Below are 19184 nucleotides of genomic sequence, written 5' to 3'. Positions count from 1 at the left end.
CAATTTCCACCTCGGATAGCATTTTCAGGTTTGGTCTAGTACAGGTATTATCCACTAGAAAGATATTTTTCTATCAAAGACAACATCATTTGAGCAGGCAATCAAAAAGCATACTTTTGCCCATATGCACCCACCGCTGGGAACATTTCCTTTAATTTCAGCTTCCCAGCTTTCCAGATGAGCTGGCCATCAACCCCGTTGATGCGTTCCTTGGCCTAAAACCATCGGGAATTAGGGACAAAGAGAGATCGTCTTTCACTTCCATGTCTTAAGGAAGATGTGGGAGGCATTTCCACAAAAGCAACTACATTTTTCTGCTGTAACAGAATGATAAAGCAGTCAATGTTAGGTTTTCGCTGCACCTTATGTTGAACATGCAAGTAGGTGATGGGGCTAGAAAGCTTTTTTTTTCAATATTTTTACTATTGTTTTCAATCTTGACAGTGATGCAAAATTAGTTCATGCTATTGAGAATATGAGTGACTCTGCAGAGGGGAGTTGATTCAGCGATAGTTTTGCCTTGCTTCAGTAATATCCATAAGAATTTGCTGTTTTGCAGACAAACAATGCACACACTATGACCTATAAAATCTCATATTTCCTGTCTCGACCACATGCACATCCTTTCTAGCTTTCAGGCGGTGGCACTATCATGAGAGACTGCAGTCAGGTTTGCAGCAAGTTTTACTTTGCTACAGTGCATGCACCCAGGTTTGGAGCAGAACGCTATATGTGTGAATATGATTATGCATAGCAGAAGCGCTTCCTCCCTTCTGCTTGTAGCTGACATGCCTTGAAGAAATCAATTCTTTATCACAGACACTGTGTGACTTTTTTGTGACCTCCCAAATGTCAAACCTGGGAGGATGAACAGTGCTCAGGCAATGCCCTGGGTTTTTAACATGCAAATATAAAACACATTTAGCACTAGTTAATGCCTTGTTTGTTCATATTGTGGGGGAGGATTTTAGCTTTGCTGGTTGTCAGCTGAGAATTTATAAAGAAATGAATTTCAATCCACTTGGAGATTGATTGATCACCTCGCCTTTCTATCCAAGACTTTGCAGGGAACATCTCGTCCATTAAAGGCAGGCAGATTTTAGAAACAGAAAAAAATAACTTTTGCAGGATAAAACCTGCATGACGAGCTGGGAGGCGACAGAGACGCCGGACTGGGAAATAGATGCATATTTAATGGCAGAGAAAGCAGGGGCTCAGGAGAGCGACTGAGCGGCCAGCTGCATTATTGATACAACTAAGGATACCGAGACTCTGAAAGGCTAAGTGGTGCTCGTGCATGAAGACATGAACACGCGCACGCCCTCACACCTGTCACCCGGCCAACACGCGCGTCCGTGCTGACCCCGCCGACTTGGCGTAGCGGACTGCAGGAGGGGTGGCACATAGCTGCCCTGGATGGGGATCCGTTTTAGCCGAGGATTTAATCACCACAGCCAAAGTGATAAACGGTCTATTTCTTGTACTTCCTTAATAACGACCACTGGCTCATGCCCGAGAAAAGCTGTGAAACAGTGTGAAGGAATGAAGTTCTCATGAGGACCGGGAGCTCTCAGAGCGATGCCCCAAAAGGGATCCTGGACAGCAGCTTTTAAAATAATTTAAAACAGAGGTTTTACTTACAAGGGGAAGAAAGAAAAAAAAAAATCAGCAGGGTGACATGCAAGTTGTGCTCTTATTTTACTTAGTCTGTCTTTAATTTCAATCACAGCCAGAGCGAGCTCCTTCAGCCAATGAGGAGTTAACAGGAAACCATGGCACACCGCTGGAACACGTGTCCTGTAGAAAATGCCTGTATATGGCTGTGCTGTCAGAGCTTTCCTCCAAATGAGCTGGCAAGTACAGTCAGGCCCAGTGGCTGTTTCTTCCCTCCCCGTCTTATTGCTCCTCTTACCTTACGCCCCTGTCTGGCGTTTTTACCCCTTTCTTTACAACCAAAACTGCTTCAGGACACATAAAACCTGCTCAAAAATACTTTCGATGGCATCCTTGCAGAGATCTGTTACAATATACTGCAGTATGCATGTTGCTAGAGATTTTAATATCCCTTGAACATCACATTTTGTCACGTTACAACTACAGATGTCTTGTATTTTATTAGGATTTCATGAGATGGATGAACTCAGAGTGCTGCATCGCTGTGAAGTGGAAGGGAAACGATGATGGTTTTCAAAACGGTTTAGCAAAGAAATGAGCTGTTCATTTGTATCGAGACTCCTTTATTCTGAATGCACAAAATAAAAATAAGTGCGCCCAACTGTCTTCATAGGCCACCCGATCAGTAAATTGAGATTACCGGTTTGTAAATGTTACTCGGTATAAATCCAGCTGTTCTGCAAAAGGCCTCAGAACGTTGTTAGAGAACATCACAGTGAAGAAATGACAAAATAAAGACGAAGGAGCATAGCAGATAGCGACAGGGAACAAAAAACATCACCCTAAGCTTTAAACATCTAACAGAGAACTGTTTAGTTCATCTTACAATGTAAAATAATGTAAAATCATCTTAAAATGTAAAATGATGACAACTGCACAACATATGAAACTGCAGTCATCATTGCAATTTTGATGTGAGCAATACTGCAATTGCAACATGTTTGTGCGCAATACGTAGGATATTGTATATTGGGTTCAATGCATGCTCGATCTCCATGGCATTGATATATTGGTTGAAAATCCATTTAGTGCCAAAGGCAAGTAATCAGCTTTTTGGCACTAAATGGCATCAGCCAGTTACTGTCCTCGATGCAAACTCTAGATATTTTAGTGCCTCAGACGCCTAAGCTCTAGAGGCATTGTGATGATGGAAAGGAAAGAAGAGCAGGAAAAATGTGGGTTACAACTAATCAGCATCATTTGCAGCATTATGCTGCGGGGATGACTTTCTTCAGCACAGACAAGAAGGTTGGTCAGTGGTAAACAAAAGAAAAAGATGGAGCAATAAAGGAGCAATAAACTCTCTGGTGGCAAAGAAAAAAAAAACACCACACAAGGTGTATGTTTACTTTTGCAAGTCACTGTACTCGAAAAATCCAAAACAATAAAAAAAATCCATCAATTTCTCTGAGGCAGCGGTTCACAGCATAAAACCCCCATTTTTGGCCTACAGGGTCCTTATCTTTTCAATCTTAAATTTTGTTCAGACTTGCTGAGGTGTTTGTCTTTAAAGGTTTTAGCCAACAGACAGTTAACAGGGATCAGGCAAGCAGGAGGACTAGTCCTCCAACAAGTGCTTTCAAAGCTCTGCCGAGTGATCCGTACACAGATAGGAAGAAACGAAGTTCCAAAAGGCAAAAAAACGCGTCTAAATGAGCAGATCTTAGACTGCGTTAAAAAACTCGGATGACAAACAGTGATGAATTCTTCCTTTGCAAGGTGTCGGAAAACCCGTTCACACCAGAGTAAAGACAGACAATAAGTCACTTTGTGAGTTTTGTTGTGGAAACTATCGGCACATTTCCTCCCCATCCTGCTTGCTGTTAAATATCAACTGTGTTACTGGATTTGAAAGTCACGCACTATTACCGACAGACCGGGAGGGGACAAAATGTGAATATCAGAGCAGAGTGGGACGTTTTTCCAATCTGAGAATGGTAACCAGGAGCTGCTGGTTACATAGTGAAGTTTACAAGGCGAGCAGTCATTCGTGAATAAGTGAGAAAGACACTTTCGCTTCTCACCGCGGCACCTGAAGGGCAGGCGGCAGGTGAAGCTGGATAAGTCACGTTTGAGGCAGACACTTGGGTGTCGAGAGAAGTGAAAAAGGGAAGTGCAGCGCTGAAGGAGCAACTGCTGGGAAAACCCGGCACTTCACAGCACATAAATGCTCAGCTGTGTAAAGCCGGGGCTGTGCAAGCAACAAGAATGTTTCCTCTTTGATAAAAATCACAAGCGAATGCAGAACCCCTCAATTGTAACAGCGCAGGAAATCAGACGTTACTGGTATGCGACGCACTGAAATGGTCCCGCGGTTAGGGCTGTGACAAATGATTATTTTTGGTGGCTGGCTAATCTGTCAAGATTTTTTTGCCATTAGTCAAAAGACTATTTTAATCCACCTCTGGTTTGCATGCGTGTTGGTTCTGTTCTCAGTACATGTCCGTGTCTCACAACACTGATGTCTCTACAGCAACATGCACACTTCTACAGTGAAATTAAATATTGCCTTTAAAAGCAGAGGGTAGTTTCAGCACACTAAACTCAGTGATCTAAGTTATTAAACTCAGTGAAACGCTTAAATGGGGCAATCCTAATTAAGGGGCAAACCTGAACTGGAACAAAGAGTTTCTTAAGAAAACAGCAATTATAGAGTTTTATTTGGCCACTTAAAGCTATAGTTGGTAATCCTGTTCAGGAACACTTTTTGTTATACTGGGTAAAATCCTGAAAGTAGTTAATACATTAAGTATTCACAAAAAGGAGGTTAAAAAAAATCGTTCTCTGGGGAAGCTGCATGGCTGTAAAAACCTAGTTTCAACTTGCTGGCTGCACATGCACTCTTCTAGTGTTTATGTATCCGGTTAGCTTAGCGACTAGCTTCGGTGTTAGCCGTTCATTGTAGCACTGCTACTCTCACCGTAGACTTTAAACATGGCTGAAGGTCACAAGAAGCGAACTGCGTTCATGTTCATGAGAAGAAGAGAAAGGCCTCAGTAGAAAGAAATAAGACCAGAGCGGGTTTGGGAGATTTTTTCCATGTGATCCGCCTGAAGAGCAGAGGAGCAAGGCAGTCATTCAAAAAGGGACTTGGGGGAACCTCTGAAAAAAATAAAAATAAATTGCAGACCCTAGCTTTAAACTTTATTAGATCGGGCATAAAAGCTACAAAAGATTAGTTTAGTGGATAATTCTACACTTAATCACAACTGGTATGAATAATAAATAAATTCAAGAAAAGAAAAAAAAGACAACTACAGATGATCAAAAGGTAGTACAGATTGCTTCAAAGTAGTGAAATAGCACTTTACTCAATTACAAAACGAGAAGATACCAGCAGCCCTCATTGCTCATTGGTTAAGTAAATCAACCTGAAGCTGTTTGATTCTGGCTGAAAATGGAAGGCGGAAGGACCAACACCACAAAAAGTGGGTACAAAAGAGGACAAACTGACCGTAAACCTCTATGACGGTGGTAAATGTTGTTGTTCTTGGATGCTGATTTAGGTACAGAAGTCGTATACCAACACCGGTTGACTCTAGGCCTGTTCATCAGACATTACATTGTGCCAGTGCATATACATTTATTCACCATTACTAAGCTTTCAGAATAGTTTTTAAACTGAAAAGTACAGCTTTGTTCTGTAATACAGCTGTTGATTTATGGGTCAGACGTTAAATAACCCCAAATGCAGCTTCTAGTCGTTAATTTACAGAAAAGTAACAAAAGAAATGGACATTTAATTGTCTAAACTTGTATTTTCTGGAGAAAGAGGGTGTTGTTTTTTATTCAGCAATATTATTTTAAAGTAAGGACAGTAAAGCGGAACTCCCTTCCCTGAAGATGAAGTCAGCTTTTTTTGCAATAACCTTTGGTAAGATGTCCATCTCAGAGCAGATCAACAGTGTTTCAAAACCACTGATCTCTGCAAGCCCCTTCACCGTTATTGCCATTTTAAATTCACCCTGTCATATCTTTTCCTTATGTCTGTGTCGTCTCACGCAGGTCGTAGCTTGCTTGCAAAATGAACCCAAACACAATTTCACTGTCGGCTAATGACCCGACGACACAGAAATCGGCACGCAGGCCATCTCAGCTATTCTTAAAACTCCTCTAAATATCTTGGAATGAAAATCAGATGTCCTTAACCTCTTGGATTTAAAAGAAACAATGTGCATTTCCTGAATGCCGACTCATCATTTGGCTGACACTGAAAGAAGCTTTTCTTTTTTCTTTTTTTTTTGACCACTTCAAGAACAGAGACGAATTCCTCCCTGCTCCTGGCACGGCGGAGGTCGAGTTTCAGGGAATGGGACGGGTCTGGGCCGTAACATGACTGGCACACTGGATGCCCATATTTGGAGAGAAGTTACCTCTGTCCTCCGCACGGAGCTCAGTGCCTTTTACAGGTCGGAGCACATCCTCCTCGACCTGGGCCAAAAAAGAAGGAAGGGGGAGGAGGAGGAGGGCTCCCTCTTAGAGAAGAATCAACAGGAGAAAACTCCCTGTTTTAGGCAGACGCAGCGTGTACACCCCCCTTCCCTTTCCACTGAACGACAGATGATTATTTTCCCCACTTCCTGCTAACATGGAGGTCTGAGTGTGTTGATGTTGGCCACATTACAGTTGGTCATCAGGACCCTGGTTAGTTTAAAACTGGAAATTAGGCAAAAGATTCTAACTGTATGATAACCCAGAGTTAAAAATAAATACAACAAAAATAAAGCACCACAGTTTCATGCGACTAATCTGAATTCCGAAGAAAGATGTGTAACATGATCTGGTTGCTTTCATTTAAAATTCAGCTCGTCACCAGCTAGCTGGCTTGGCCACTAGAAACAGCATAACCTTAATAAGAGAGCAGCGCAGGATCTGGTACAAACGACTGATCGAACCCAATATTTGGTAGGACGCTGCATTACAAGTTCATGCATTCAGTCTGGTGTTGATCATATATTTGGCCAGACAGCAGGACTGCCCTAGAGGCCAACGCCTGAGGTTGATACGCTAAAGCTCACACTCTGCTAAAGAGACCCTGCACTGCTACATCCTTATCACTGCTGCACTCTATATTGTAATGTTACTTTATTTCAATTGCAATCTCATTACACTGTCATAAGCTGTATGCAACGAAATGTCGTTTTGTATGCACTCTGTGCATCCAAAATGACAATGACGTTTGTCTAAGTCTAAGAGTGGCGGGGGCATGGTGCAACGGTAAAGAAAACCAGGGTCAAAGGGATTGCTTTATCAAAAATGTTAATGCAATTTGGAGCAACAACATGCCGATTGCATATTTTCCTGGTGTTTTGTGGCTTTAATAAGGGAACATAACTGGTCATGTTTTTTTGAAAAACAGCTATGGTTTGGGCAGCAACAGGTTGAGGCACTCCGGTGTTTTAATGCAGGCTTTATAACCCTGGGAAATAATCCCTTCAGCTGCAACACTTTCTCTAAAACCACTAGTGCATAGCAACTGGGTGTATACCTTGATACGTGTAACCAGCCCATGCATGGACGAGATAAAACGTTTTTAAAAACTAGACTGAACTTATCGTGACATTTAAAAAAAAAAAATGCTAATTTTGTGTGGCCAACAAAAATACCTTCTCAGAGAAAAAGCATCAGTACATGGGACTAATATAGTCGATGGACCTAAATATGCCCCCCATGTAGAAATGGCTCATCTTTTAACAGAGCAAGTAAACAGTCAGGTCTGTGTTGAGGGCGTCCTTTACCGTGTGGTAATAAACCTTGAGTCAACACTAGGTCAAAGTCTCAAAGGAAGCCGGCGGCGACGGCTAAAGCCAGCACTGGGCTTCCTCTGAGGCCGTTCTTTCTGATGCAGCCTCAGTCCATCAGCAATCACCATCTTCCCAGATAACAGAGACTATGATCTAAGCACTTGAGTGATAGGAATGTTAACAATGGCTGGCAGCATAAAGCCCTTGCTATACTAACTGGGGTCCATTATGTTCCATTAAGCAACGGACCCCAGATGAACCCTCTGGATCTTTGGATCCATTAGCAGTGCTGACCATACAACACATTTACAATCCATAGCCAAGCTTTGGTTTCACTGCAGTGTGAGAGGCCGACTCGGATGATTTTAACCCCCCCGCCCCCCCCCAGTTTGTCTGCAGCAGAGAAGGTTCATGCACCTTCACACGATGACGCGCTGTTCAGTTTCGCTGAGTGTTCATACAGCATGAAATAAAAACACAGCGCTCTTTTCAACTGGCCAGACACGGTTTTGGTGTACCGGGCCTGAATGAATTGCTGCCACTGGATCTACAACAACACGCCAAATATTTCATCCGAGCAGTCCCTTTCCATTTAGGTGTGTGCCTATACTCCAGTAACAATCACTATTAGATATACTTTGCGGTTCTAATCCACTGCAGCCCAACACGCTGTCCGAACTGTGAGGAGAATCCCGTACCATGGTGAGGAGTGCTGCAAGAGAGCACAAGGTTCCCAGATGTTACCAAACCTTTGGACCTAAGCAGTAGGGAGGGGAATGCAGACTGATTATTTGAAATCCCAATCTTATTCAGAACAACAGCCACACCATGAATGACTGTATAGTAAAATAAGCCAGCAGCGCATTATCCACCATTTAATAGTCAATGTTGGACGTAAATGTGGATTTTAGCGATAAATCAATAAAAGCTCAAAGAGTTGACCAAATTTTCTGCGGACGGTTGCAAGGCTGAGTTTAGCGTCGGGCTGCACCGTCTTCTGCAAATGTGTTGTTATTGCAAGTTGCCGCACACAATACGCACATTTTCAAGAGCTGCAGTAAGACGTTAGCTCATTATTTAAGAACAATACATTCAGACTGTCTGGAAATATTACATTTCATTTCCTTGTCTCAGGTAGCTGGATAGACTACTACTTATTGATCCCCCACATACGCTCCCAGTATTGTGCAGCACAAATTGGAAATGACAAAAAGTGTTCACAAAGTGCTTCTTCAAAAGCTCCGACGTTACGCTTATCTGAACTCGGCGAGCGTGAGACTTTTTTTTCACACATATATTTAAACGTGCGACAAAAAAAAGAAAAAAAAAAGAAGAGAAACCTTACTTAAGTACTTCTCCTTCAGTAGCTCATGCAAAACACCAAGCTGCACTTGGTCAGGTCGGCGCAGACACGAAACAAGACGGCATTGTGGAACCACGTGGGCGGCGACAGTCATTTTTACACGCCACCTTAAATGTCACACCAGTTCAGTCTGTACATAAGTATGGGGCAGCAGACCATTAGCTGGTTAAAAATGACCTCCTTCAAACACCTCGGTTCATTCTGATGCAGCAATGTGTAAAAAAAGTGAATCAGGACCCGATCAAGAGGTGATGCTTAAAAAGGTGCAAGTGACAAATAAAATGTGTTGCTTGCAAAAAAAAAAAAATAATAAAAATAAGGAGAGCTGAATGGCAGGTAAATGGCATTTGATCCACGATGGACTGATGACTGGATAATAGAAACCCAGGGTGTGGTCAGAAGTAGCTTTAGGGGTCATTGTCATGACATGCACATTATTGTGTCCAAATACATAATTTCTTTCTTGAATAACTTAGATCAAGCCCATTGCACATGTCACTGTATTCTAGAAAACCTATTTAGTTTGAGCATAGTTTCAATACATTCAAATCAGCCAACCTATTTTATATTCTGGAACCTCCAAAAATGTCAGCTGGCAAAACTGTCCCAGTAAAAGGAAAACAAAGTGATGACCATTAAAAATGGTGCTTTAATGGTAAATGAACTTTAAACAGTGGCCTGGTTTATTATATTTTAACGTTGCTTTTATGAAAGCCTTGGGATAAATCGCCTTTTACAAATATGAATTGCTGTAAAGTTGTTAAGATGACATAAAAACTGCTGGATGAAAGTTTTTTTCACTATCACGCTGGCACAACCGACAATGCGGGACTTTTATTGTGAAGTAACAAAATAGGATAATGCGTCACCTAGAAAGAACTAACCTGACCTCCATGGTTGAGTCAAAAAGTTTGTAGTTTCCTCTGAATTATTGAAACATTTTATTTGTTCTCATCACAGCTGTTGGTTATTGTTTTATGAATTATATTGTTTTATGAGTTATCGTTTGTTTTTTATGATTGTGTACAGCACTGTGGTCCTGCTGGTGTTTAAAGTGCTTTATAAATTAAATTGGTATGGTTGATACACGAACCCTGTCAGCTATAACAACTAGTGGAAAACTAGAAAAATGCTCTTACATTAAAAAAATTTAAGATAATGTCTGAGACCTCCACCTGCAAATCCATTCCTGTTTTTGGACTCATCTCCTTGATGCCCCGTTAGTGAACCTGTTGTTATGACATTAACACCAGAAAAGCAGACACTGATTAACAACGCCCTCTACCACCGAACCGACCCCATCAATATCCCAGAAGCCGACTACACTCCTTTAATTTATTTATTTTTTTAGCAGTGTGTTTGAACTTGTTAGCAAAGGCAAACAATGCTGCATGGTTCCAAGTAAATGACTGCTCAGTTGGAAATTAGTAGCAAAGTCAGGTGGCTTAAACATTAAGTCGTGTGTTTTTGAATAAATATACGGTTCTGCCACCTGATGTTTTTTGGCGGCCCAAGTTAAAAACGTGTTTAAAATATATTTTTAAACTGAAAAGCAACCTACTGAAATACACTGTTGCAACTCAAAAATATGCAATAAACCTATTTTACAAATACTTATTAGCCACAGCCCCCTTGTTGTTTTTACCAGTCAGAGACCAGAATTATCCACTGTAACCTAAGGATGAGCGGGTTTTACTCGGCCTTTTGGGTTTCTTCTGAACCCAGTTCAACTTTTGCCGCCGTCGCTGAGCACTGCAGCCATTTATCTGGATTAGCCGTGAGGTGCGCCCTTAAAATGACGATATTCTCCATGCTGTCTCCTTGTCTGCAATATAGGATGAACCTGGTTGTATTTTTCTTTTGTAGAGTAGTCATAAGAGCGCGGTTTCAGTTAATTCCGGCTAAACCTTCTGACTCTTCATCGTTGTCGGTGATTGACTGCTTTGAAAATATCAAAACCGCTCCAATTTCATAGCCAATAACATTTCTGGGAAACATGCGATCCAACAGCGCGATTTGAAACGCTGCCGTCGCGTCCCGTGTGTTGGGTCTCCACCGCGGTGCCGACGAAAGTCATTAGTCGCTGTCGTCTGTCGCTCCCCGTGTGCCGAGCCATTACACTGTCGTTGCATTTGAGCTGGCAGTAAATGGACGGCTAATTTAATTACTTTTTGCAACCTTTAAAATCCTGGCCACTATAGTCTCACTATACTTAGTCACACTATGTCGAGTGTGAGCTTCTACTGCAGCCTGAATATCTTGTCTACATGCAAAAGGTGAACTTGTAATAAATAAGTGAGACATTATTACATTTCTAACCACCCTTTTGGATATTAATATACCGTGGCATTGCAATGGCGGCATATTTGCAATATGTTGGGCAGCTCTGATGTGCATTGGGACATTTGATAGAAACATAGGTTTGGACGTGTGGTTCCTCCAAAATACTTTGTAAACAGAGAAGATGTCTGATCTAGGTTCCGTGAATTAAATTATGGCTGGGCTATTAAGACTTTATTACTTCTTCATGATGAACGTTGTAAGGAACTAATGTGAGGAACTTGTGCTGTAAAGCGGGTAAAAACTGCCACACACGGCTCTGGCGAGGACATTTATTCACCTTTTGGGTTTCATGACCTTAACAGAAAGCTGGAACGAAGCCAAAAGCGTTCAGTGTGTAAAATACGTCTCAGGAATAGAAGATAAACCACATCAGCTAGTTTCGCTCTGACTCTTTGCAAAATAAAAAAAATTAAAACACACACACACACACACACACAAACAAAACCTGAGTTTACAGAACTGAGAAAATTTTCTAAAAGGCACTTTAAAAAAAGAAGCCATTCACGTTCACATGCAAGTTAAAAAAATCCCAAGACAACCGAGATGCGTTGAGATAATATAGCGACTGCATTTATAACTCTAGTTTACTACAATCAATTGAAGATCTGGATCCTAGAATACTTACCTGTGATATTAATAATCACAAAATAAAAAACTTGATTTCCAGTCGAAAGGCTGGGCATAAATGAAGTTTTTTTATTACAATATTATATATACACATGATCTCAGTTGTAATAATTTGTGATTCACAGGTTCAAGCTTTTTAGTTTGTGCTTCATTGGCTGACCTGATTATTTAAATCTCAGATGATACTGCCTTCACATTCATTCTGCAGGGTAACAAAAAAAAAAAACAGCAACAAAACACACTGCATAATTAATCAGGCCACAACTCAGCAAACAACTGTCACGAATTTCTTCCTTAATCTTAAACCCGCGAGTAACGTCAGCCGGTGGTGGAGTAACAAAAGAGGAAGAGCGTGACGGGCAGACCACGGTGTGCATGGCAGAGCTGGAGCGTTAGTTACAAGACATGGTAAGAGAATCGAAAATGTCAACAGTGAAAAAATAAAAATAAGGTTTTCCTGTCTGACACTTTATTCTGACAACAGATACGAAGGTTTTAACACCCATACGTAGTGTTTAAGAACCATCAAAGACTAGGATTGTTTCCTCTAATTTCTAAAGAAACCTCAGGATTTGCATTTCAGCAGGGATCGCCCAGTCGTCCTCGACGCAAACATCAGTGGTTCTTTGTCACAAAGCAAAAAGACAACAGGCTTTAGAATCAGTACAATTGGCTGAACCCTGGGAGCTCTGGATGTTAAAAAGCTAAAAACACAGCGCCTTAGAAAAGCATCCACCCCCCTGAACCTTTCCTCTACTATAAACTACTGGCAGACGGTGGTCTGGTTAGGAGAAAATAAAATGTAACTTTTCAGGTTACATGCAAAACTCCCTGTACAGCAGAAGACCAACACTTTGCAGCACTTGGAACTAGGGTTGTCAGGACACTAAAATTTGAAACCTGATACCTCAAAAAATTACTCTATACCATTTTTGATACCACTGCGACATTTTTTGAAGGCGCATGGTCCTTTCTATTATGACAGCAAAAATATGATTAATTACCACATGATAAATTTTTTACTTCCCTAAATAGAGCAAAACCATTAGGTGGAGGAACAATAGAGGCCCGATTTAGGCCTTGTACACGCCTTATAAAAACGAATATCTCCCCCACACACAGGATGAGTTTGATCCACATGATCCTGCACAAATACGCCACTAAGTTGTTTTAAACATGCCACACACATAGGGTGCAGTGTACTACAACGCGAAAACCTATGGCAGCCGATTAGAATCATTCAAAACGACGACGACTTCTTGTTAGGAAACCCTGTCGTTAGCATCATTAGCTTGGAGTGGCTTTACAGCTAAACAGAGCGGTAACGGAAGGGGCGCACTGCTTTGCTTTGCTGTTTCACCATTTATAGCTGACTGGACTGCAGCCAATTAGCCTTTTCCTGCTTTATTTTGTACCACAGCGGAACATTGCGTCGCGTGGTTGGGAACTTCACGCTTGGTAAGCGCATCTCGACGAGGGAGCTCAGACCGACAGGATCCGGTCATTGGGCTGTCTGTGAAGCTAATATTTAAACATATTGTGTTAGCTAACATCATCTTCACTGTTGCAGATATGAGAGTTTTAATGACCTTTCTACGCTTCTCTAAAACATCGGTGTCATATTGTTCGCTAGCAGCTTTAGCACAGCTAGCAAGTGACATCCTCCAGCATTTCCTTGTCCATCTGTCTCGGTGGGACACCTTCTCTGAACAGCGCTTGTGTGTCTGCCTTGGACCCAGCTAAATAAGGGACCATCCTGGAAACAAACCTGCTTGAGGAGGGGCTGGAGGTTTACCTTCCAGAAGGGCAGATACCCCAGACGTACAGCAGGAGCTACACTCAGCTGGTTTAGATCAAAGCACATTCAACTATAAGACTGGCTCAGTCAAAGTCCAGATCTACACCCAGTTGCAGCAAACAGGCTTAAATCGGAGGGAACCGGATTTTCGCTGAGTTCTTTCTGAAAACGTTTCAACACCTGTCCAGGAGTCCTTGCCAATTGTGGCGGCTCGCACTTGAGCAACCCGCTACCTAGTCCAGGTGCCTCCGATTTGAGCCTATTTGCTGTTGCGATGACCCGAATAACTGAGAATTTACACAAGCATATACCCAGTTGGCTTGGAAGGGGGGGGGGGGGACTGACTTCATATAGCACATAGCACACCGTAAGATTTTCTCTTTGTGAACATTGTATATAATTGTCCTTCTACTTTTTGTTTGTCTATCGCACAAAACATTTTTAAGTCAGTGGTTGTAATGTTTCAAAATGTGAGAACATAGGGGATGATTTTTTTACCCATGAGGCTCTAGGACTGCCCCAGGGTCTGTTTAAGGTGGACCAAAATGGAGAAGGTGTGAATACAACCTCAGTCTTAAAGCCACGGCACGCTTCAGTCAACCTAGATCCCATGGGCCTTCCAACGTAGGGAGCTCCAAAAAACGCTCACTTCTTCATTGTTATAGGCAATTTCTTAAATGTGAAGATATCGTTTACGTTGTAGTAAAAGTCATCACTTTAGGAGCCCCTAGCTTTGTTTGAAATGGGCAAGAGGTAAAAACACCACTGTGTTTCACACTAACTGACATCGGTGCTTCTCTTGGTTTGTCGCCATGGGCGTCAGCTACTCGTTAAGGAAAAGTTTGCTTTCCATTTCCATCTGAGGCAGACTGGGCTTTACCATTAGGTACTAAATCCCTTTAACCAAAATACCCAAACCCTACAGCTTACCTGCAGGACTATAGATGAAATACTACCAGCGATGGTTTGTTTAAAGGTGGTTGTCTTTTTAATTCTCTGGTTTAACAGCACTGTCCGCATATTTGTTAAATCCACTTAATTTTGAGGTTCTAAACGCCACGCTCCACAGGAAAAGCCTTTTCCTACTAGTGGGGGATGGTCTACAAAACAATTAACCCTTGAAGTAAACAGTTGAAACTTCACATTAAAAAGGAACCCACAGAGGAGAAATAAAGTCGACGTGGACAGGGAATGCAGCGGCCTAGAGGCACGGAAACGAACCAAAACAGCAGCATCCACCAAGGAAAGTGGCTTTGTCACAAAGCGGACAATGGAGGATTTTGTACATGTCGCAACTCGTGTAGCAAAGCGTCTAATCCAAGAAGCAGGCCAGCATAATGGCCTATTTATGAGTACGAGAGGTGGGAGGGCCACGAGGGGTGAATTGTTTCAGAGGAGGGGGGGGGGGTAGCGCTGATTGGGCATTGTGGGAAACAAACACTCACGGCAGGACCATTTTCAAATACCAGCGAGCGTGCCGGGTGATCCCTTAGACCCACTGCCACACCGACTCTACAGATACACACCGAGGGGTCTTTTAAGGTGCACATCAACATGCAAAGCCCTTCATGATGCATGGAAAGAAGCCCTTATTCCTTTTTCTCATGCAGGAGAAGAACTCCCACAAGCACAGCCTCCAATTAGCTCAAATGGGTATGGCTTCTGGGGTGCAGCGGTACGTTGGCTCGTACGCGTCGTGGACGGGGAGCTGTGCAGATAACCTGAAATGAATGAAAGAGGCTCTGCGAGCAGTCGTGCGCACATGTGCAAAAAAACCTCCTACCGCCTCTCTCTCTCTCTCTGCCGCTCACATGTCAGAAAACAATCTGACTCTGCGAGGCATGAGGCGAACAAGTGGAGACTTGAAAGAGCGCAGGCGGAAGCATTGCACAACGGCGCGGCTGCTGCGAGCCCGAGGAGGCGCATCTCGCCGTCCTTACAAAGGCATGCGTGCAGCAACACCGGGGAGTTTCTTAACAAACAGCCGGCGGCCTGTTGGGACACGGGGGGGGGGGTCGGCCCGCGAAGAAGAGGAAGACGATTGCGGCAGATCGGCCGGGGGTCACAGCTTGAGCCGCGTTCCTTTGTGGCAGCAACGCGGTGTGGAGACACAAAAGAAACAACAGGGCAGGGCAGGCGGTGGGCGTCTCCTCCTCGCAGCGTTTAAGGCTGATCGATAAGCTCTTGCGAGGGAGCAGATGAGGAGCCCGCTCTGGAGTCGGCTCCGCGCACGCAGGGCCTCTGAGGCGACTTCAGGATGCTCAGCAGGCTGAAAACAATGCGAGGCAGATCCATTACACCTGGTTGTGTGCGCGGCTTGTTGAGCCCGAGGCAGACGCTGCGGTGGCGGCGGTGTCTTCTCAGACAGAGACCGGGCCACTGAGTCAGCGTGGGAGTCGAGAGTCACCTCGCTGACAATCAGAGTGAATCATGATGCAAATTGATTCACTTCCTGCGCCACCTAGCGCCCCCCTCACCCCCCACCCCACCCGCCCCCAGGACAGGAATCTGAAAGGCGGATGCAATGATCTGAACAGAGAAGTTGTTGTCCACTGAGACAACAATCCAGAGATAGCAAGAGACGCTCCTAAATTTGATCACAGGGAACTAGGGCGGTCAGAACCGCTCGCCGATCTGGGTCAGCGGCTGTGAACCTTTGGCCCGAACCGGCTGCACTCCCGTGTCAACATTTGCATTCCACAGCCTGAATGAGCGCGAGCGGAGCCGCATACCAGTCGGTAAAGGTGACACGGACCCCCTTTGGCCGCAGCGGGGGTGTGGGGGGTGGGGGGACCCATTTAGAGGAAGAGCTCCAGTCACCAACCCAAACGGGAACTCTCTGATGCAACTTTCAGGGGACGAGACACCTGTTTTTTTTTTTTTTACCGGCCAGGTAAAGTTACAGGTATGGTTTATGGTTGGGGAAGCACTTTTATCACCTCTCCTGCCCGCAGGAGAGCGATCCAATGACCACGTCGCCCGCTTATCTCGTTGCAACAGCGTTAACGACTTTACTGCACGCAGGGTGGGCAGAACAGGTGCGCCGTGGTCGTCGGCGGCCACAGGGTCCGCACGACGCTCACAGGTAGATCAAAGACAACACAGTAAAAAAAAAAACAAAAAAAAAAACAACAACTGTATAATATTCTGCACAAAAAGCAGTTCAAACCAATGCTGGATTTAGCTGCCGCTTAGTCTGCATCAAGTTTTTTTTCTTTATTATAAGGAGTGTCAAAGTGATAAAGGGTTAGGGAACATTGCAAATCACTGCCGGCTGCTCGGGCATTTCCAGTCCCAGCATCTGCAAAGCACACGGAGAGCACACACACACACACACACACACACACAAGGTGTTCTGTTACAGAAGGGCGCCCGTGAGAAAAAAACAAAACAAACAACAACCCTAAACTGGTCACTCAGGTTATGGCCGCCACCCTCCGGGGTCCTGAAACAAACTCACAAGCACAGGTTGAGGAACCAAAGAGCTGCTGGCGGGGCGAGAGCAGAGCCCCTCCAGCCCGGGACGGCAGACATGCAGGCTTGTAATTGCCAGCAGGCGCAGGCTGCAACAGGACATGGAATCTGGGCTCATGAGCAGTGCGCCGGTGGGTCTGGCTGCTGGTGCAAAACTCTGCTCCCCCACAGGGAGGCAAACAGCAGGGAGGGAGGGGGCTTTAATGTGTTTCTGAGGAATGCAGGGCGACTATAATCTAAACAGCACATGATGCACTTGGCTCCAGCACCACAATAGTGACCATTCCGCAGCTCAGGAAGCTTTAAGCCCACCAAGCTGCAGTGCCTTTGAGCAACACACCGACCCCCCCTCCCCTCCCCTTTTTTTTTAGGCTCGTTGGCAATCCAGCTGGTTGTGAGCAGGCTTTTGTTCACCAGCGAGCTGTTTGCACGGTGTTGTCTAAAAGGACACCGATAAAGTCTCAGTCGGGCCACTTGAAACAGGTACGAAGCCGGAGTTTTTTTTTTTTTAAGAAAGTTGCTCGGTCCCGGAAAAACTTCCTGCACGGTTTCAGCCGAGAACAATAACAACCCCTGAAGCGCAGGCTGTTCGGGTTCTGAATGAGAAACAATGTAGCCTATTTAACGCGTTCTTCAAAGCGCTCCCACCGACATAAAAAAATCAGAAAATAAACTAAACTAAAACCAGCAGCCCACACTGTTTAACCCCCTGGGAGGAAAAAACTGGCAGCAGAAACAGAGAAACGCGGCGACCGTGACGGGATTCAAGCCGCTTTACGCACCTCATTGTTCGGCCAGAGTGGAGCTCCTCTCCTCGAAGGCAACTTCGGCTGACTTCAGCGGCGAGGCCCAGGCGTCTACGGCCACAGCGGGTGGGAAATAATAATAATAATAATTTAAAAAGAAAACTACACCGTCAAAAAGCGGAGAAATGGAGGGGGGAAACAGCGCATCTACACCCGCAAATGGGGCAGCCACCAGCGGGGTAAAGAAGCACACCTCGGTGATTTCCTGGTTCTGTGGAGCGGGAGAGGAGGAGGAGGAAGAGGAGGGGGGTAGATACAGTAGTGAAGCGGGCTTGTCAACTCCAATAACTATCTAACCCACAGCGGGTTTCTATGAGAAAAAAAAAAAAGAAGTCAAGCCGAGAAACAAAAAGCGGCTGCATAGAAAGCTGCGCTTCCTCTTTTTTCTTCTATCAGGTGTTTTTTTTTTTTTTAATGTCACCGCTGCGCTGAGAAAGGCTCCAGCGATATACCTCCGCCGGGGCTCTGCCTCGCTCAGTCCGCGCGGCGCTGTCGGGTCACGGTCCTGCCGTGTGAATTCACCGGAGTCTGGCCCAACCCGCCTCTGCTCCCAGGACGCGTTCAGGGGGGGCTCGTAAAGCTCCCGTCCGCGAATTGAAACCGGGGGGCTCAGTTGTTTTGGGTTGGGTACGCAATAAGTTAATCATCGAATTGCTCATTTACTTCAGCCATTCTATTTAAAACGTGAAACTCGTACAGATGAATCACACACAGAGGCGTAGCATTTCAAGCATTTATGTGTGTTGCATACTAATAAAAAACCCAAATTTAAAATATTCAGGGAATGAGGATATTACGACACGGATAAAAAAAACACATTTTTACACAGAAATATTGAGGCTTACACAAGACCTACAAAGGCAGGAAGACCTGGGTTTGACGCTTACCACAAGCAGCGTAACCTTGTCATTTTTTTTCAAGCAGCAACGTGTTGAAATAGGCAGTAGGCTAACTTGCATACATTTAACTAATTTGTATATATTATGTACTCTGTCTCTTTAGATTTCTAGAGAACATGGCTGTTTACATAGGGCTGTATCCAAGCTTATTAATAGAAAGTTGAGGGAAAGGATAGTGCTGGAAAAATGTGCACATGCAACAGGTACAACCGCAGCATTGAGTGAAGTACAACTATTTTTGTTTGGGGGGAGACTGACGTGGTGTGGACTTCATCAGGAGTCAGAGCTTCAAGAACCACAACAAAGATTGATTTAGGACTGGGGCGCTAACTGTATGTGACTTGTGTTGAGCCATTCCTAAGCCAGAGACAATGTTAGAATGAAGCATGTCCCAAAGTCCAGATATAAAGATAAATTTAGCATTTTTTGATATTTGGAAATCAAGATTGAAGTAGA

General features: G+C 44.1%; 1 protein-coding gene across 3 annotated transcripts in view; it reads right to left on the bottom strand.

The window, feature by feature from the left end:
• The window catches only part of vaspb (vasodilator stimulated phosphoprotein b), a 37496-nt gene extending 19152 nt beyond the window's left edge, over window positions 1-18344 (bottom strand). For 2 of the 3 annotated variants that reach the window (XM_036149608.1, XM_036149609.1), the window contains exon 1: window positions 17806-18342. In XM_036149608.1, coding sequence (XP_036005501.1) covers window positions 17806-17810 — 5 coding nt within the window. In that variant the 5' untranslated portion in view covers window positions 17811-18342. Of the gene's footprint in view, window positions 1-17805 lie in introns of all 3 variants that reach the window. The other variant, XM_036149610.1, reaches the window with a different exon arrangement.
• Between the last annotated feature and the right edge of the window lie 840 nt (window positions 18345-19184).

This window comes from Fundulus heteroclitus, chromosome 18 (assembly GCF_011125445.2).
Source record: "Fundulus heteroclitus isolate FHET01 chromosome 18, MU-UCD_Fhet_4.1, whole genome shotgun sequence".
Taxonomy (NCBI): domain Eukaryota; kingdom Metazoa; phylum Chordata; class Actinopteri; order Cyprinodontiformes; family Fundulidae; genus Fundulus; species Fundulus heteroclitus.
The sequence above is the reverse complement of the archived record's forward strand: the minus strand, read 5'-3'. Positions and strand labels throughout refer to the sequence as shown.